The sequence below is a fragment of the Lagenorhynchus albirostris genome, chromosome 3 (genome assembly GCF_949774975.1).
Source record: "Lagenorhynchus albirostris chromosome 3, mLagAlb1.1, whole genome shotgun sequence".
In the NCBI taxonomy this organism is placed as follows: Eukaryota; Metazoa; Chordata; class Mammalia; order Artiodactyla; family Delphinidae; genus Lagenorhynchus; species Lagenorhynchus albirostris.
The window spans coordinates 12,410,927-12,431,830 of NC_083097.1; the positions used below are offsets into that span (position 1 = coordinate 12,410,927).

A 20,904-nucleotide genomic window follows, 5' to 3' on the forward strand; every position below is an offset into this window, starting at 1 on the left:
TCCTCTCTTTCCTTTTTCTTAGTTCGCTTGAGAGCTGTGGTTGGCTGACATCCCTTGGACAAGCCCTAGGGATGGCTCACAAGATGATTCAGGGTCCCTTTTGAGGAAGTATTAGGTCAGACCAGGTTCAGTTGACTTGTTTGGACATTACCTCCCTCCTATCAGCAGGTCTCCTATACTCCATCCCCTGCTCACCTGACCCATACAGTTGAAACTTATGCTGTGTCACTTCTTCCTCTTAGCTAAGCTAGTACTACAGTCCTTGAGGACCAGGATGGTCCTGGGACATGGTTGGTGGCCAGGCTAGACATGCTTAGGGAATTGAGAAGTGAGACTACTCCGTGGTCCTTCTCTGTCTGCCTGACGGTGGGACAGGGTTTGAATCTGGGGTCCACAGGCTGGCTGTGTGTAGGGGGGAACATGATGTGTCTGTGTACCCCTCTGGAGTGGAAGGCAAAATTATGAGTGTATTTATGTTTTTCTGGACTGAGGTTCTGAGGAAAGCTGTGGATTCTCAGAAGGGCTGCGAACAACAAACTGTGAAGCCATTGTCCTCGGGTGTTGCTAAATGTGCTATTGTGCGAATGTGTTTTCCCACCCACCTTAGCAGCCCCGGGGAGTGGGGTGGCTGTCTTTGATGGGATAACAGCGACTCCCTCCTGCCCCTTCCCCCTCCTGGATGTAGAACCTGCTTCAGAGCTGGGATGCATCTGAGAAACCTCCTTGTTGAGGGTGTCTTGGTTGTCCCCAGACACCTCTGGAAGTCACGTGGAATAGCCCGAGCCAGTCATGGAAAGTCCACTTGCAGATTGGAGGTGGAATTTCAGCCTGGGTGCCGGGACTTTCCCGCATTTGATGTGTTGTTCACTCATCTCTACAACCGCTAAGAGGTGGAGAAAGGCTGGGTTGAGTGGTCTTTGCTTTTCCTGTGCCTGTGTGGGATGGTGCGTGGTGTCACAGTGGTTGACACTTTCAGCAACACTGCCTGGGCCATTAGTCTTCTAGGACAGGCCAAGTTAAGCATGAACTGCTGCGTTCAAGTCCAGAGAGCTGAACAGAGTCATACTCAGTTTAGCTTTTTTAGATAACTAAGGGAAGCTTAGTGCAAATGTTCATAACGGTGAGTGATTAAAGTGCTGTCTTGTTAGCTTTGCATATATGTTAGAATTCACTTTTTCATATCATGTGTTTACTTGTATCAGAAATTGAAAAACTGGCTTCACAGAAATGTCTTCTGCTTCACTGAGCCCTGTGTTTTTCGCTTATAGCTTTTGTTTTGGGGAGTAGTGTAATTTTGTCTACATGTAGTAAGCACTTTAAAATTAAGTTTTCAAACATTTATTGTTATCCAGGTCTTTGAAAAGAGCAAGAGGAATAATAATAATTTAGTAGACAATGTCATGTAACCTACTCAATGGTGTATATTGCCTTAATATTGAGAGTAAAATAATTCATCTCTGAGAGAAAATGGGAGCTCGAAAATACTTTAAAGTAACATTATGGTACTAAACTAATAATTTTCTAAGTAGAAATTATTAGCATTTTGGTTTTAAAATTTAACTTGACTGTGTACTTGAGTATGACTCACATGCCAGGGTCCGCAAGAAATCAAGTCAGATTTAAGACTTTTACTTTTCTTTTTTTTCTTTCTTTTTTTTTTTTTTTTTTTTGCGGTACGCAGGCCTCTCACTGTTGCGGCCTCTCCCGTTGTGGAGCACAGGCTCCGGACGCGCAGGCTCAGCGGCCATGGCTCACGGGCCCAGCCGCTCCGCGGCATGTGGGATCTTCCTGGACCGGGGCACGAACCCGTGTCCCCTGCATCGGCAGGCGGACTTTCAACTACTGCGCCACCAGGGAAGCCCAAGACTCCTACTTTTCTTTACTACTTTTCTAGTGATGGGTATGTTTTCTAGAAGGAAACTTTTTGCTGTGGTGATCATTTGAGCCTGTGGACTTCAGTGGCCTCTTTGTGCTAAATGGTGGACACGCCTCATCCCTACCCCAACTTGACACACACAAAAGATTGCCCAATTTCTGAAACTGGTCAGCATCAAGGATTTTATCTTATCATATATCCCCTTTCCTTGCATTGTTTCACTGTCTTCCCTTCCCATGACAAAAATTTAAACTTCTAGCTATTTCAGATTCCCAACTTTAAATATAATTTCTTTTTGTTGTTATTTTCAGCTTTAATATTTTGATACTTAAAAAAGTTAAAGCAGAAGTTTATTGAGTGAAGTATTTTCTTAAATAAAATTATTTTAATTTTTCTTGCTTTCATATATCTCTCTCACTTTCCAGTTGATGGTCCTTATGTTGGGTGAATATTTCATTTTGACTGTTAAATGTCTTATTTTCTGATCATATTGATTGAGCTTTATTGCTTGAACTTCTAACTTATCTTCTCTCCAAGGAGATAACAGTGGCTTTTAAAAGGCATATTATCGTTTCCCTGGTGGCCTTGGCAAGTTAGCAAATGTCCTTGGCCACATGTCCTTGGTGGCCATGGAAGTTGGCAAACGTTTGTGCAGGGAATCTGAATGAAATCTAGTGTGGCTACAGTCATTTGAATATACCCCAGGCCTCCCATTCCTCAATTTCTGCTTTACTTCTTTTGTATCTCTTGAGTCACTGCATTTCTATTACCAGTAATCTCCCTTTCTGCTCTGTCTTCCTTTTGCATTTAGTCTCCTTTGCGTCCCTTTCCTGTTGGTCTTCGGCGGAATTTGTATTTGTGGCTGTGCAGAGAGATGCTTGTTTAGAGAACCTCCTCTGGGCACTGGTGTTGCCATTGCACTTTGTTTATTTTGTAGATTAGAAAGGAAGGAGACGAGTGCATGTGAATATGCCTGCCCGTAGCCACAGAATTGGCTTGACGTGCAAATAGATTCATAGTCTGTTAGAACTAAGAACTGGAAGAGGAACCATGTAGATCATTTAGGTCTTGTCTGGTCTTCTTGTTTTGAAGATGAGAAAACTGAGGCCAAGATTAGGGAAGTGGCTTCCCCAAAGACATGCTTCTGATAATGATACTGTGAAAATGATTCACTTAAATGCCTGTTTTATAGGATCAGAATTTCTCTCCTATTTGATAACGCTAGGAAGGAGGCCAAAGGATAACATTAAACTATTGAAAAAAGACCTTAACACATTTAGTCACTTTTTATTTTAAGCATTTGATGTATAGTCCCTGCGAGTCTGGTTTCTGTTTGCTTTTAACCCTGGCACGGGCTCCATGGGTGACATCACACCTGTTACTTGAAATCTCACTGGGGTTAGAGCACATGGAAAGTACCTTTTCCCTAGTATGTCCCCTCAACCTCACAACGTTAAAAAAGACAGGCACACACGCCCCATCACCTTTACGTGGAGAGAAGAAAAGGAAGAAAGGAATAAGAAATGATCTTACCACTACTCTACACGAATGGATGTAGCATGAAAATTAATAAGGCTAGCTAACGTTTTTGAGTGCTGAGTATTTATGCGTCTGTTTTCACAGCAGTCTCTTGAGGTGAGCGCTCTTACTGTCCTTTTTTTTTTTTTTTTTTTTTTTTTTTTTTTGCGGTACACGGGCCTCTCACTGTTGTGGCCTCTCCCGTTGCGGAGCACAGGCTCCAGACGCGCAGGCTCAGTGGCCATGGCTCACGAGCCCAGCCGCTCCGCGGCATGTGGGATCCTCCCGGACCGGGGCACGAACCCGTGCCCCCTGCTTGGCAGGCGGACTCTCAACCACTGCACCACCAGGGAAGCCCTTACTGTCCTTTTTACAGGTGGATACATTTAGGTGGTGAGAAGTGTGGTCACTTGAGTTGCACGGTTATACGTATGGCTAGTGAGGAGTGGTTGAACCCTGGGTGACTCCAGCCATGGCACCCCCAGCGAGGCCACCCACACGGCATGTGCCCTGAGGTGGTAGGTGGTAAGCCATTCGTGCCAGGGCATGGATGCAGCCGATCACAGGTATGAAAGCACAGGCTAGAGTCGGTCAGGTGTTTGGACAGAAGTGTGGGTGTGTGTAGGGCAATCACAGAATACAAGCTAGAGTGGTGGGACGGGTCCAGATTTAGACTTCCTTGCTTATATGGGAGCCATTGAAGGGTTTCAGAGGGGTGGAGGGTATGTTAGTGCCCAGCTCAGGCTCTGTCTCAGCGGCCCTTCTCTGTCTCTTGTTCCCTCTCACTTGGTCCCCTTTCCTCCGGCTGGGCTGATGCACGCGGAGCTGGGGGGCTGAGGGAATCCAGGGTGTAAGTACGTCTCTCGAGTCGCTCACCCGGTTCCTTAGTAACTCCTCCTTCCTGTGTCCAATGTCCAGGGTGCCTGGAGCCTCCTGTCTTGTGTGAGGAGTGGGGGTGTACTGTCATGGGGAGGGAGTACTGGGAATTGGGGGTCTGATCTCTCCTGATGTGTACACCGGCCAGTTTCCTTGTGTTCAGCCCTGGGTGTCTCCTATACCATCTGAAGCACTTGGCACCTCCAGTTCCTGAGCCTTACTGGGGCCCTGCAGGGTGTACTGGTCTTCCCTTCCAGCAGAAGCGCCTCCACTGGCCTCGAGGCTTCCCCCGTCCTCCGTCCCTTCCTACCCCTTCTTCCACTTTTGGACGGTTTGGGCTTTCACATGTCTTGTGGTTTCAGCAAAGATAGAGTTGGCACTTCTCTTTCCCATCATTGTCACGTTGTGGTGTATCTTGAGGGGAAAAGGAGGCATCTTAAAACTCAGAAGTCCCGTTTTTCATCCTTGTCTGGCACCCAGTGGGGTCTTCTCCCTTTCCAGGACTTAGTAGGTTCTTGTTAGCTCACTGAAGGAGCCTAGAGACTCTTTTGGGAGCTGTTGTGCTAAGTCCCAGTGAAAGTATGCGGGGTGCCAGGGATGTGCTCGGCAGAAGGCGGGTGGCTACTTGCGTGTGGGCCTCAGGGACCAGGACGGGCCTGAGGGAGGTTTTGTAGCTCTGGGGACTTGTAAATCTCCTATCCTTGTTTTTAGAGTAGCTCTTGTAAAATTTGCTTGTGACATACTAAAGTTGGCACTTGGCCTGCACTCCTGTATACTTTTATTAGCACCATCTCCAGCATGGCATGGCTTCACTGATAAGATGCACGCTAAGATGCTTACATACGTGAGGCATTAAAGACGTTACATTTAAAATGGCCTCAGAGCCATGCAGCCAGTGGAGTGGTGTAGAATGTCTCATTTAAAGTAAAAAACTGAATTGGAATGCTAGAAACATGAGTCTAAGATAAAAGACCCATATTTTATCAGACTGTCATCATGTAATGTGAAAAAGTTAAACTTTGCGTGTCATAAATTTTTTCAGCAGTTGCATGTTGTGGTAAGAGGGAACTTGTCAGTGCAACAAATTTTTGAAATGTCTAACTTGGTATGATTTCAGCGAGGAGGACATGTATCGTGCGGCGGATGAAATAGAAAAGGAGAAAGAATTACTTATACATGAAAGAGGGTCATCAGGTATGTTTGGAATTGTTTTCTTTATAGAGTTCCTACTGTTTATAGTAGAAAATGCAGTTACATCGGTATATCCATTTCCATGAAATATTGAGATGTACTTCCTAGGAAACATGCGTGTGCGTGTGGTCTTATCTGTATTGGATTATTCATTTTGCTGAGGTATGTTTGGGGAATACTGTTTCCTGAGGTTTTACAGTTTTAATGCAGATACTTCCCCTGCGTTCTTTACATTCATATGGTTTTTGCACCCGTGAGGCTTTGTTTAGTCTCCTGACACCACTCTGTCTCAGTTCTTGACTTGCTGATATTCTTAGAGGGAGAGTTTGGGTTTGAAGGGCATTTTTCATTTCAAGTGGAAGGACTTACTGAGAAGCCTGCTCTCCGGGTCTTTGCGTGCAGAAGGCCACGTGAATTTGATTAACTGATAAGGAAGAACGGTCACGGAACTGAGAGCACTAATTCTCCTGTCATTTCATGATCTTGTGTCCATGCTTCTGCTCAGTCATGCCTGCTCTGCTCGCCCCACCAGGGCCTGTGGACCCACGGCTGCAAGGCTGAGCCTCTGCTGGGGGCACGGCCGGCGGGGCTGTGTGTGAAGTGCCCCCTTCCTTCCCTGCTAGCCTCGTGCGGGAGCCCAGTGGAGATGCTCCGAGTTGGGGGTATGCCACAGATGGTTCACAGGGGGCACTTTTTCGTGCACCACTTGTGTGATGTGTGTGTTCTGGTTGAAGAACTAGCTCCCGTTTGTCGTATGGTTAGCAAAGCATTATACGTGTAATTAGGAACAAAAGATACAAAGTGGGGTCTTCGATGATAATTTTTGAGTCTTCCTCACAAGGAGTTGGTGGAACTCTTCACTGTGGTAGCCAAGGGAGATGTTATGGTGCCCCATAACCTTCAGAGGATGCTCGAATCTTCTGCTGCAGTTGCACACAGTTCACCTCGGATTCAGTCCTTAGCAGTCATATTCCTGAGGAGAAAGTGCTTCTTCAGCCATGGTTTATTCCCGCTGTGTGTGCAGGGGCCCCTTGCTTTCTCGCTCACTCTGCAGGCTCTCTGTTGGAATTCTCCTCTGCCCCCCAGGGAAGGCCTGTGCAGGTGCTCTGGCTTTTCAGGGGACCTTGTCTGAGGCCTTGTCCAGCTTTAGTCTGAGGTCAGAATGGATCCCTTTATACCCTGAATCTCAGTCCTCCTGGGTTCATGGCCCTTCCCGCAGTAACATCCTGTAGAAGTGCCTCTGGTGGGAAGCTCTGTCCGTATAAAAATTTCTTTATTTTACTTTTCTTGAATAACCCCAGATGAATTTTTGTTTTTTCTTATTTTCTTGATGATTTTATTGCATTGTTTTCTGGTTTCTCTTGTAGTTGAAAGTACTGCAGTCAGTCCGATCCTTGGAAATCTGTCTTTCTCTGTCTTCTCTTTGTCTTCAGTGTCCTACAGTTTCTCCTTGAGGTTTCTTAAGTATGGATTTTTTTTTTTTTCTTTTAAACATTTTGCTTGGGATTTTTTTTTTACTTTCTGAATCTGAGGATGGCTAGTTTTCATCAGTTCAGGAGAATTCTCAGCCACTATCTTTCTGAATATTGCCTTTTTCCTATTCTCTCTACTTATTCCTTTCATAGCTCTAATGAGGTGTTTGCTAGCTTTCATTCAGTCATCCAGGTCCCTCTGTTACACACCCTTTCAAATGTTTTCTGACTTTCAGCCTCTGTTGCATTCAGGACAGTTCCTTCGGAAATATTTCCTTTTTCTTTCTTTTTTGGAAAAGTTCTATTTTCCCTCTGAATTTGCTTGGTCTTTTTTTTGATAGTGTATTGCTCTTTGCTCATGTTTTTATTCCTTCCTTTATTCCTTTAAGCATTTTGAACATACTCTTTCAGGCCTGATAATCCCATTATCTGAAAATCCTGGCAGGCCTAATTATGCCAGTTGCTATTTTTCCTTATTTCTTGTTTCTTCAGGGTTTAAATTCTAAGCTCAGCTTTTGTGTGTCTGTGTAGAGTATATGCAGCCTGTCTTGAGTGTGAGAGGATTTGGCCTTGTTTCTGCCAGGCACCCAGGGAGTCACCTGCCTTCGGCCACGTTAGGTTAATTTCTGGGTTTGAGCTTCCAGGGTCTTGCAGCTAGTGTGAAGTCACACCCTGGCCCTGTGTGAGAGCTGGCCCGTGGTTATGAATTCTCAGCGGAGGCTTCCTCTCTCTCCGAGTCGGAGCCCAGGCCAAGGCAGAGAGTTTTTTTAATGCTCTCTCTTTGTTAGTGAAAAGCTTTTTTTCACCTAGTCCAGGCAGGGGTCAGCAAACTATAGCTCCCTGGCCAAATTTGACATGGCCCCTGGTTTTGTAAATAAAGTTTTATTGGAACTTCTTGGTTTACACATCACCCATGGTGATTTTCATGCATAGTAAAGTTGAGTAGCTGTGAGAGAAAACCTTACACCCTCAAAGCCTACGTTACTTACTCTCTGGCCCACCAGAGAAGAAGTTTGCGATTCTTGCCCTAGCCTCTCAGTTGAGAGCCCCAGTGTTCTGGAGGGGTTCAATTTTAACTTCCCATCCTCTGAGAGTCTGAATCCTTGTCTTTGTCACCATATGGTGGTTAAGGAACAAACCTCTTGGTTAATTTGGCTTCTGGTTGCCACTCTGATTTTCAGCTTCCCCCTTTGTGTTTTTTTTGTGCGTTTGTCTTTGTGGGGTTTTTTTGCCACTAGAAATGTTCTTTCCTGGGAACAGTAATCAGTCTGTGTTGGATGCAGTTAAACAAAGCAAGGAACTGTTGTATACTTAAACCACTTGAGGTCAGGCACTGCCTGTCCTGTGTCTCCGGCTTCTAGCCTGGAGGATGGCATGCGGTGGCTGTTGGAGTCCTCCTCCCAAAGAATGGTGGCAGGATGGGACTGAAAGTATAATTTTGATGCTAGTGCTTTGTGAGTATCCATTTTCCACCCTCAGCTGTGTCCCGCGGACCTCTGATTCAGCACAGGGCTGTGGCTTGCGGCTTGGCCTCTGAGCCTTCTGAGCCTTCTGCCTTCTCCCCTCAGTCCTGGGGTGTGGCCTGCCTCCCTGACCAGGGGCCGAGTCCTGTCTCGGTGCACACAGGAAGAGGACTGCAAGTGAGGAGAGTGGCAAGGCTGGACCTTCTTCCCAGGAGGCCCTTCCTGAGCTGGAAGCATGCTCTGCCTCGTGGCAGAACGTGCCCCGATAAGTGTCCTCAGCTCTGGACATTTGTAGTTCCTCAAGCTTTGTGGGGAGGTGAGTAGGAAGGCGATAAAAGGGAAATCTTCCCTCCACTAGATAGACACTCAAACAGTGTTATTGACTTCAGACAATGACTGGTTTGTATTTGAGGGTTGGCTCTGCAGCGGTGGTATTTGTGGTCTCTGTGTATTATGCTCCGGGGTCTGTTTCACCTTTAAGCCAGTCCTGACTTATGCCACAGATAAATGTATCTGTTATCTGTATATGTGTTATTTTCCCTTTTGTATAAAAGGTTTGTTTTCCTTGTGAAAGGATTCACCATGAGATTTTTAAAACAGGCGGTTCTTACATTTTTTGTTTTTTAAAAAAATTGGTTTACCTGAACTGCAAACAGGGATTAGGGGCTCCTCCTGGGCTCCTGCATCAGTCATCCCTCATCTGTCACACCCTGTGTGGTGAGTACCTGTGGTCCTTTCTTCTTCAGTAGTCTCTAAACACATTCAGGACAGAATCTGGGGCTTTAACGTCTTCTTACCCCCCGTTCCTAGCTCAAAGCTTGGCACATACTAGACATGCATCAAGTGTTTATTGAATTGAGCTGAATATAACATCTTTATTTTGTGTTCAGCTTCCTCCTGAGTAGATATGTTGTAAGGTACTTCTGTGTTTATATCCCGATTTCTTTGCTAACATTTACTTCTTCAGTATTTTAAAAAGGAAGTCAAGAGATGCCTGGGAATTTACCTCTTTCTTCCTAGAACAGACATACGCATGTGTGTGCATACGCATGTGCCACAAAATCAAATCTCAAACCTCATACGTTAAACAAGGAAAGTTTAAAGGCCATTTTTTACTATATCGTTTGATCATAAGTTGTATTTTTTAATTTGGGGGGATGTGTTATAAGAGTCAGACAAGGTCTGTGGTTCAGCTAATGTTGAGAGCTCCATTAATTTCTGGCGATTATCAACAGTTTATAGCCTTTTGGGATCAAGGCGGGATATAACTAAATAGAGACAATTAATTATACTTTTGTAATAGAGGTCTTATCTCTTTGTATAATGGATGGAAAAAACAAATTACAAATCATTAGATGTATCTTCTCAGAGCTTAGACTGCTGCGTATTTAATGTGAACATTATTCATGGGCACCTGGGTCCGTGTGGTTACAGGTGCTGAGGGCACAGCTGAGAAACAGAACAAAGCCCCTGCCCTCAGGGAGCTCATGTTTTGTCGTGTGTGTGTGTGTGTGGTGTGTGTGGTGTGTGTGTAGGGATGGGGAAGGCAGGGTGCAGAAAAAGAAATATGTCAGGTGTTGATCAGTGCCAATAAGAAAAAACCGTGTAAGGGGAATAGAGTGAAGGTGTGTGTGTGTGGCATTTTGATATTGGGCATCAGCGTCAAGAGGTGAGCAGAGACCTTCAGGGAGCGAGGAGCGGGTGCCCCGCAGGTAGGGCAGGAACCGTCAGCGTGGGGAGTGGTGGGAGCTGAGGCCGGAAAGGCAGCGGGCGGCCCGGGCACGAGGCCCTTGTAGGTAGTGAGGGAGTAGAGTCGAGTGTGATGGGAGGCCTTGGAGCCCAGCGGTGGTGGGTAGCATCTGACTTACGTTTTAAATGCACCCTTCTGGCTGCCGTGTGGAGAATGGTTGGTAGGGTGTGGTGACAGGGAGGCCCACTGGGAGCCCACGGTGGTCACCTAGGAGCGAGGCGCTGGAGGTCTGGACCAGGTGGTAGGCAGCAGTGGAATTCTGGGTTTTGGGGGACTGCAGTGAGCGAGAAAGGAAATCTCAGGTAAAGCAGTACCATTATTCTGATGATGCTTTGTTTCATTGTTTCCCCCTCCCCACCCCCCCACCCCCCCTTTTTTTTATTCTTTAACAGAGCCCAGATTAAGTGTAGCTCCTGAAATGGATATCATGGACTATTGCAAAAAAGAATGGAGGGGAAATACGCAAAAAGCAACATGTATGAAAAAGGTATGATGCCTGGATGCACGCATTTTGAGTCTTTCCAATAGTCTATCATAAGTAATTATTTAATATGTCCTTTTGTATTTTTAGATGCTAGTTATGACAACTGCCACTAGACTATGTAATTATTGGTGTTCTAACGTTAGAGATGAGGAAACAGGCTCCAAAGATAAGGGACTTGTTTGGAGTCACAGTATTAACATAGAATCATAATCAGTTATTCAGTAACTTGATTTCTTTGGAAAACACATAAATGGCTCTGTGCTGTTCAGGGTTGGGCCAGCCATTGGTTGTCCTCTTGGGGTCATTTGGGAACACTGCCCTTCTGGCCTGGTGAGGTAAAAGGCGCAGACGTCATGCATCTGCTGTCCCCACTCAGCTTTCTTTCCATGTCCTCCAGTTCTAGGGGCCTGGACTCTCCTGTACCTTCTAAGCAGAGGGATCTGGAACTAGTTCCTTTATTTAGGGCAGCAGTCCCCAACCTTTTTGGCACCAGGCACAGGTTTCGTGTAAGACGATTTTTCCACGGTCTCGGGAGGGGGATGGTTTCGGGATGATTCAAGCGCGTTACATCTATTGTGCACTTTATTTCTATGATTATTACATTGTAATACATAATGACATAATTATACAGCTCACCGTAATGCTGACAGGAGGCGGAGCTCAGGTGGTAATGCGAGTGGTGGGGAGTGGCTGTAAATACAGATGAAGCTTCGATCGCTCGCCTGGCGCTCACCTCCTGCTGTGTGGCCCGGTTCCTAACAGGCCACAGACCGGTACCAATCCATGGCCCAGGGGTTGGAGACTCCTGATTTAGGGCATCCCAGGAGCTGTCCCCCTTTCAGTCCCATTGCATAGATTGGTGACCTTGAGGTAGTCCTTCCAAGGCTGTGGGACATCATGGATTCCCATGACACGGTCTCACTGTGGCTATGACTGGGTTGGGTCATTGCTCGAGTCAGGCCCCTTGACCCGCTCCCACTGCACAGCAGGTCGAGTGGCACATCCTACTGGTTCCCCCTCAAATGTATCCTGAATCCAGTGTTCCTTCGTAGATTGAAGTTGCTACTCCAGTTGACACTTGAAAAACACAGGTTTGAGCTGTTTGGGCCCACTTCTATGCAGATTTTTCCAGTAAATATGGACTACAGCACTACATGCTGCACGGATGCAGAGGGCCGCCTGTAAAGTTACATGTGGGATTTTGACAGAGTTGGGGGCCAGCGGTCCAACTGCGCCCCACACGCGCACCCCGGCACCGCAGGCTGTTCAAGGCGTGGCCTTATCTGACTTCCTCCGAGCTACGGAAATGGCAGTTGCACCCTAATGCTTCTACCACCTCTTGTAACTTATGGATTCTACCCTTTACTTATTTTTCTCTTGGGATTATTTACGTTACAAGTTTGAACGCACTTCTGGCACGCTAGAGATGTTGACCTGTCATGTTTGATAGAAATATCTTTCAAATTTTTGTTTGTTTGTTTAGAACTGTACTGTTCAAGATTTAAGATTGTTAAGTATTTGAATATATTTGTTCTTGTCCTCAGAGCTTCATTTTGTAGAAAATGTTGTGCCCCTTTCATCAGGCACCTCAGCTGCCCATGCCTGCCCTGAAATGGGCTGACCATACTCGAATGCCACTGCCACTTTTGAAGCTCTGAGAGCCAGTGTCAGCCCTGTTTCCCACAAGTCTGGACTGTAGACTACTTGTGTCTCAGGCACTCGTTAGAGAGCTTCAGACAATGACACGACGTACCTGGGACTCTCAGTTCCTGCCAGAGCTTAAGAATGTTTAGATTTGTGTGGCCATCTGCTGAATATGCATATTGGCTACTTGTAGATTTTGTAAAAACCTCCAGCTCTGTATCAATGTAGATAACCAGAGGCCAGGTATCTAAACTGTATTTTCTCATCTTCCCCAGAAATGCTTACAGTGACATGCAACCTTATTTTTGGATCTCAGTCTCTTTAAAGGATCTCTTCTAACAGTTGGCACCTTCAAGCCTGTAATTGAAGATGTTTACTAAGTTATCCAAGTGTTCCATATTTTGGAACTCATGCTGAAGTCATTCCTCTTTGATTTCAGTTTGAGGTAAAGATATGACCCTATAGTTGGACCCTTCGGTGACCAAATAATCAAAGGCACATCAGTTAGAAAAGCATCCCATCGGGACCCGTGGCAGTCAGAGCATTTCTGGGCCTGATAACAGCTTGGATCTCTGTTATCTTTTAGTCCTTATTTGTCTGATTGTTTTGTTTTGGGTATTCATTTACACACTTGGAAAGATACAGTTGCTGTTGAACTAGCCATCGTGAGTATTCGGGGTAACTAGGGGTTCACCATAGGGAAGAGGTGCATATTAGCAGGCATGAGTCTGCTTGACGGGCCCTTACATTGCAGTGGTTGGGCCACTGAATAAAAATGCAACTCTCAAAATTTTATTATTGGAAAGACGTACTTTCATATCCACTTAGAACATCATCCTGTGACTTGAACCTTGAAAACAACTAATAACAGGGTCCAGTGCCTGGACACGGGATGACTATCTACATGGTGCCCACCCCATGAGGGCGACACTTCTTCTTTTGTGTAAATGTGGGTAGGAAGCAGGGTTTCGAGTGATTGTTGCGGAAGAGCAGGACTAGCGAAAGGTCTGCCAGGTCGGGGGCGAAGCCGTGCGGTGGGGAAGCCGTGAAGCCGACGCTGACGCCTGAGCAGCGTCCAGCGGGGAATCAGTCATCTGGGCCCCTGGACCAGGTCGCTGGGATTTTATGCTGTCCTTTTTGGGGGGCATGCTCCAAATGGTCCATTTGGATGGCTGTATTTGAGTTGACTGAGCATGTCACTGAGCATTTTCATTTCCTTGTTTCACTTGCAGGCTAAACAAGAATGACACTTAAATCCACTTTTTGAAAAAGTCTAACAGAATTTATCCAGGCACCTCCTAGCATGTAGTTTTTTTATGTATTTCACGGAAATTTGGGATTTGGGGGTATTATTTTTAATGTGGAGATATGAGCTGGGTACATCTCTCTTTTCTGTCTCTTCATTAAAGAGTTTAGGGTCAATCTAAACACAGATTAAAGCCTTCAGAATGTTGGTTATTAATAAGTGAATGTTACAACGGTTGCTAAGGGGCATATAACTTCAACTTGGGGGTGACTAGTGTTTTAATAATACTTGGTGTATTATTTTATATGTTCTAGTATGTTGCGTCTGCTACATATGCTGATACTATGTACAGTACTAACATTTGTTAATTTCCTTTGATTAATTAAAAAAAGAATTCAAATATCTTACATGAAAGACTCAGCCAGTCTTGTTTCCGTTCTTCTAGTGATTGGGGGCACACTTTTTCCACAGGAATAAAATTCTCCCCACTCTCTGAAGTCAGTAATGACCATTTTGAATTCTCTGATGCTTTTGTCCAGGGCTACGAGGAGGTGTCTCAGAAATTCACCTCCATCAGGCGAGTCCGTGGAGATAATTACTGTGCGCTGAGGGCCACGCTCTTCCAGGCCATGAGCCAGCCGGCCGCGCTGCCCTCCTGGCTGCAGGACCCGGAGCTCACGCTGGTACGCTGCTGCTGCAGGTTTGAGTCTGCAATGTTTCCAGTTGCTTTTGTGAGAAAGACTTCCCCTTCTCTGCCCTGAGCTATGTGCTTGTACTGTCTGCGATGTGACGTCAGTGTGTGGGTTTATTCAGTTTTATGTGGCTGAGATGATTTTGCATAGCAAAGTGACTAAAAATGATTGATACTTCCCCAGAAGAGGAAGATGATAAAATTTCTTCAGTGCTTCAGCTTAACTAGAGAGCAGGTGTTTAGGGTTTGTTCAAAGCACTTAGGGGAGTTTGACTTCAGTGCTGGAGTCTCTACCAAGTGGGCTGTATATTGTACTATCTGAGAACCTGCTGGGGTTTTAGGAGGCAGATTTCTGTGATTCTAGCTCCAATTCAAGGAATCGGCACCCTCTGCAGAGTGTTAGGAGAGCTGGCGTGGCAGGCGGCAGAGCAGCAACCCTAGAAGAGAGACGGTTGCTGTCAGCCTGGGGGAGGCTCCCTGGGGAGGTGAGGGTCAGGGGCTGTGTCCCAGGCCTGGCTCTCTTTCAGGTTTTAAATCTGCAGCCTGGTCGTGACACCCCAAGAAGTCACATCATCAGTGTGTCGTGTATCCACGACACACATCAGCTTGAGGTCACAATAGGTTGGATGATAGAATACCCCAAAAGAGTTTGGTGGGCAGGCACGATTGAGCAGAAGTCACAATATGACATTACTTGGAAGAAAATAGGAAACCTTGCGCCTGTATTAAAACAGAGCCCCAAACCAAAACTCAGAGTGCTAGCTGTGGGAGATCTGCCTTACCAGCAACTTATGAGGGGGGAAGGAAGAGTCAGGATTTTAATGGATTGCAGGCCCAGTACGAGCCCACTGATGTGTGATGCCTGCAGTGATAAGGAAGCCCTGTCTTAAAAGGAGCGCTTCTAAAACACAGGCAGTGACAGCCGTGTCTTGAACAGCGCTGGTCACATCCCATCTTGAGGACCCAGTTCAGCTCTGTGCCTGTACCCTCAGTACAGGTGGGAGTGTGCCCGACAGGGCTCATCTGCTTTGGGGAACAGTTGAAGGAGCTGGGGTATTTGCCTAGAATAAAGACTTTTAGAGGATACTGGTTGGCAGTTAAGCTAATTAGAGGTCTGTTAGGTGAACGGGGTATCACATACCCTCAAAGAGCAAAACCAGGATCAGTGGGGGAGGATACCACCTGTCTCTCAGGTGATTATCTACTTTATAAACGGGTGTAAGATCACGTGTGTATAAACTATTTAAATGATATCTGTGAAAGATACTTTGTTCTAATCAAAGATACATTATCTTTTTTTAATATAAATTTATTTATTTTTGGCGGCATTGGGTCTTCGTTGCTACGTGCGGGCTTTCTCTAGTTGTGGCGAGCGGGGGCTACTCTTCGCTGTGGTGCGTGGGCTTCTCATTGTGGTGGCTTCTCTTGTTGAGCACGGGCTCTAGGCGCATGGGCTTCAGGAGTTGTGGCTCATGGGCTCAGTAGGTGTGCCGCACAGGCTTAGGTGCTCTGCGGCACATGGGATCTTCCCAGACCAGGGCTTGAACCCGTGTCCCCTGCATTGGCAGGCGGATTCTTAACCACTGCGCCACCAGGGAAGTCCCAAAGATATGTCATCTTAAGCAGATTTCTCAGTATTAGCTTTTTCTTTTTTTGAGAAAGGAGCAAAAGAAATTGATACACTAGGCTATTTTTAGCTTTGCAAATTAGACATATATCAGTACTGAAATATTTCAGAATTGTTGGTCAGTCAAAAGCATGCCTGTGGACATGAGACACTGCTTGGGAAGCAGACATGGGTGATGTCACTGTATTTTGCTTTAACTTTTGTTTGACAGCCATAGCTTTATTGATTGATTGTGACAAAATCCTCCTCAGTTTTAGGCTGCTTTCCTTTGAGCCTTTTACTTTAAGGGGCTGCTTAGATTTATAGACTTAATTGATGTAATGAATTTGAATTTTTAACTTTCCAAGGAACTCTGGTGCAAGTAGTGCTCTACATAATTAAACATGCAAAATACGCTCCATGAAAGTAAAGCATAATTTTTATTTTACTAACAGGATACATTTGGGTAAGGTTATCTGCCAAATTAAAAATAGTCTAGGTAGGTCGTGCTTGGTTTCTGATCGGTATGAGAGCACGTTGCGCGTATGAGCAATGGGGGCTTTAAGGTGGTTTTCCTGACTTCATTTGAGTCATGCGGAAATTCTCAAGTACTCTTTCTAATTTCTTCCCTTTTCTGTATGTATCAGTCAACAAGTAGAGTTTTTCTCTTGGGAGCATAATTAGTTGGTCACAGTGGTATTATTTTTGTCATTTAACCTTTCTCGAATGCCAAGAGGCCCACGTCAGAGAGAAAAAGCACATCATACCTGTCCGTGAGTTTAGTATGAAAGTTCATTAAACTTTTCTTGCTCTCATCCAACTAGAAGACTTGTCCCTGTGTTGACTCTTCAGCCCCCAGCAGATTCCCTCGATTTGAGCACTTTCCTGACAGGGTCTGTTTTGCTCTGTGTCTTGGGCGGGTGACAGATGCACCACACGCTTCTCATTTGAAGTGTCAGTGCAGGAAGGGGTACACAGACTTGGTTGTCGTACTTGACCAGACTAGTTTTTAACCACCTCCCAGGTGTCTCAGGCAGCCTCCTGTGGATGGCATTCCATCCCTGTTCTCATGCTGGCCCTTCCGCCTCGTCTCCTGTCAGAAGGTCCACACTGACGGGTCTCGTTGGGTGAGCGAGAAGGCGGTGCAGCGTGACTGGAAGAAGTCGGGGTGGAACCAAGTACGAATACTGCCAGGTGGTGAGGCCTGCAGAAGCCGGCGGTGCACTGTGGTGGTGGGGTACCCGGACCGCCTCGCCCCGCAAGTGGGGCCTCTCCGTTACCAGAGACTACTTGTGTAACTGTAATAAGGAGGCGTCTTAATATTTGTTAACTCTCGTGATTAAGACAAGCAGATCAGGTGATACTTAACTCAATTCTACAGAACAAGAAGGTCTTACAGGAGTTTTGGTATGAAAGTCTCTGTGCCCATTTCCTACCCATCTTCCTACTAAATCAGAATAACTTGTATCCTGTCATGTTAATTAGGCCATGCTTGCTGTTACAGCTTGGTATAAATTATGGGGTTTAAAATGGGGTAGGCTCGCTGTTATAAACACAATAACTATCTGACAAATAAGTCTGTCTCAGTTTACCCTGATCCTTGATCTTTCTGAATTGCCAAGGGCCTCTTCTGACCACTACCCTGCATCCAGTGACAGTCATATGTCCTGGTGTCCACGGGGCTTTTAGAAGTTCTTGGAGCACTGACCACTTCTGGGGACTTAAAAAGGCTGCTCTCGGCAGGCAGGTTGGAGGGAACCAGTTTCAGCATTGTTAGGGTCTCCTGAACTGCCCAGGCTCTGTAGTAGCCCACCTCTTCACACTGGGCATTGGGCAGGTCCTGGGACACCTGAGTTTGTATGTGAGTCTGTAGACTCAGAACCAGTCCTGGCCCAGCCTGCAGGCTGCATGCTGTGCTAAACATCCCTTGACCTCAGCTTGCACTTCGTCAAGAATCCGGTGAGCCCAGAGAAGCTACACACCCTGTAGCTGGCTGTTTCTGCTTCCATTTACATTTGGAGAGATGTTCTTTGTAGCGTTTTGCCATTTTCCCTCTCTCCTAGAACATGCATGGTTTCAGGAGATTCAAGGGAAGTAGGAGCGCTAGACCGAGACCCTCCCCTTAATGTGAGCTCAGTGGAGGCGAGCGAGCCCAGGCTGCTCGTCCCGTGCTGCTCGGCTCCTCTGGCCTTGCTCGTTCGTGGCCTGTCTGACAGTTCGGCTGCCTCTCACCTCCTGTCATCATGTCTTGGCTCCCTGTCTGTCGTTCCCGCTTCTGTCCAGATCCTAGTCTCTGTGTTTGACTGCAGTCGGATGATCTGACCGTGACCCTGACCTTGGACGTGTCTTGGTCTGGCTGTTCTTAAACTTGGCAGCAGCTGGGTCCCCAAGAGGTGGTATCCTTCGGGGCAGGGGTCCTTTGGTTCCATAGTTTTAGAATGTCTCTGAGTGGGTGGGACCTGTGACAGTGTTTGCTTGCTTAGGGTGGGATAGACTGTATATCAGAACTCATGAGACAGTTTGGGGATGACACATTCTTGTTACTTGCTATCCCTTTAACCATGGTGCTGATTTCGAGAATTGTGGACATTTGCTAGAGAAAACAGGCTGTTTTTATATTTCAGTCACAAATGAAATTATACCTAAGCTAATTAGGCAGTTTAATACTTTATTAAGTATTTCCCGTCATTGTTTCTTGTTTTTCATTTTGTTTCTTCTTTACGTCTCCCTTACCCTAACAGAAGTCCAGTCTCCGTGTGTGTAGTGTAAAAGAATGGCTGTGTGTGTGTGTGTCGTATGTGTCATGACCCCCTGAAAGCATTTAAAGCTATCCTCATTTTTTCCATCTGAGTAAAGAATTTCAGCTCCATTATTCTTTCCTCATAGTTTCTTTTCACACCTCAGTTTTGGGCTTTCTCCAGGCTCCCCACAGCTCCCAGCATATACAGCCCTTGATAATTATTCCAGCAATACTTTGGCCCATGCGTGGAAGGAATGAGGAAACGGACTTTTTTTTGGGTTTTGCTCGGTGTAGTTAGATCTTCGGGGTCTCTTGAGTAATTGAGCATCGTGCCTGCTTTTTAGGTACATGCACAACATCACGTGATGCTTATGTTTTCTGGGCTTCCTTCCACGCCGTTTCCCAGCTCACATCTGCGTAGCCAGTTTTCTGCTCACTGCACTTCTCTGTGCCCAGTTGTGATTTCAGCTTATTGCCACTTGAGGGCATTTTAGAGTCTGGTGATAAACCAGAGAACCTGAGAGAAAGTTGGCAGCAGAACTGCCCACATGTTGCTGAAATGTAGGACAGTGTGGGCACAGAGCTGGGCTGCTCTTGGGTGGGTGGTCATTTGTTATCATAAGAAGATGAGAACACAGCCCCTCCCCCATTAACGCCATCATTGTGATAACCACCTGAAGAGGAATTTACGTCCCTGTTGTGGTTTTGTTTTTTTGTAGAGATGAAACCACTGTAGTTTCACATGACTGCTGTAAAGGGAAGGTAAAACTGGAGTTCCCGTTCATGCAAGGGTCTTCAGAGCCTTAGATTCCAGGAGAACTAAACACATGCCCTCATTTAAAACTGTATTATAACTGTTAAACAAACTCAGGTTCTAGGGAGGAATTAATTATTCTCTAATGATCTTTTGACTTGGAGGTGAACTCTTTTTTCCTTTCTGCATTTTATAGCACTGAAGGGACATGCCTGTGCCCGGCCTAATTATATGGATTTCTCCAAGACTGTTGGGAAAGTCTGAGTTCCCATGCTGACATCGATCCGGTTATGTCCCAGCTTGCTTTTCAGACTCCAAATTCTATTGATGATGAGGGGAAAACAAAATAGCAAACGCTCCAGGAAAAAAAAGGAAACAGGCAAAATAATAGTTGAGCTGTCAGTTCTCTAATGAGCTAGCCCATCACAACTCCCTTAACCCCTGCTTCTTGTTCTCAGTTGTATTTTCTATCTTACTACACTGATTAGTTAAACTAGATACCATAGTGTTTCTTTCTAATATTAAAACTTTGATGATAGTGTAAGTATCAGAAGTTAGGTTTTATTTTCCTAGTCAGGAAAGGAACAGGTTTTTACCCTATCCTGGACCATCTCACAGGCCCAAAGCGCCTTCCTGAGTCAGGCATTAGGGAGTGGTAGGGAGGCACCAGTGAGCCCCGCAGCTGCTTGGGTGGTTTATGCGAAGACCTGGTGTGAACACTGCCTTCACGTACCCTTACAAAGTGCTGTGGAATGTTCCTGCCCGCGGCTGGAACCCAGCCAGGTGCATTGTGCCTTTGGGTCTCAACCAAAACTGCCATTTCACTGTAGAAGCCCTCCTCAGGGTGGGTCTTTCTGAGATCCTGACTTCCAGATTTAGGTCCGCCGTCCTAAACCCAGACAGATGTGCAGGAATTAATTCTGGAAACGAAGGTAGGTCTTGTAGGCTTCATTGTTTCTTATAGCTTGGATCGTGTGATGGCCTTTCTGGAATGTTAACATTCTCTCTCTCTGTTTCTTGATACTCTAGTTACCAGAAAAACTCATAAGCAAATACAGCTGGATCAAGCAGTGGAAGCTTGGACTGAAGTTTGAGGGGAAGAGCGAGGCCCTGGTGGATAAAATTAAGGAGTCCCTCACTTTACTGAGGAAGAAGGTTTGGAACATGTAGTTTCCTTTCTGTGATAAGTGCAAAGCTCTCACTCCCGGGTGCCCCAGCACACCACTTCTTGGTCTTCACTTAGTGGATTACCACACGCTCTTGGCTGGTTTTAGGCAAAATAATTCTAAATGAACACAAACACTTCCTATGAAGTGCTCGGTAAAATGAAGAAATATCAACATCGTGTATTCTCGGAGGAGATGATGTGTTTAATGAAACGTTTAACTTTGTTTAAAGGAAACCGTACAAATGTAGTCTTTTCTTCTAAGTTCTGACAAGTTTCAGGGATATAATTTAGTCCATATCTCTTACAGGATTATCAGTGATAACGAATTCACATTTATTAAATTCTTCCCAATTATGTTCATGTTTTAAGATTCTGTCCATATTTATTAGACTTGTTTTCTTTCATGATGATTTTCCAGGGGAGCA

The 20,904-nt window shown here is 45.7% G+C and overlaps 1 protein-coding gene across 7 annotated transcripts in view; it reads left to right on the plus strand.

Moving 5' to 3' along the window:
- Window positions 1-20,904, plus strand: part of OTULIN (OTU deubiquitinase with linear linkage specificity) — a 32,769-nt gene that overhangs the window by 3,074 nt on the left and 8,791 nt on the right. The window contains exons 2-6 of one of the 7 annotated variants that reach the window (XM_060146885.1): window positions 1,682-1,900; window positions 5,388-5,464; window positions 10,539-10,633; window positions 14,060-14,203; window positions 20,341-20,466. In XM_060146885.1, the coding sequence (XP_060002868.1) occupies window positions 1,682-1,900; window positions 5,388-5,464; window positions 10,539-10,633; window positions 14,060-14,203; window positions 20,341-20,466 (661 nt within the window). Of the gene's footprint in view, window positions 1-1,681; window positions 1,901-1,935; window positions 2,044-5,387; window positions 5,465-10,538; window positions 10,634-14,059; window positions 14,204-20,340; window positions 20,467-20,904 lie in introns of those variants that run through there. The other 6 variants (XM_060146891.1, XM_060146887.1, XM_060146888.1 and 3 more) reach the window with 6 other exon arrangements.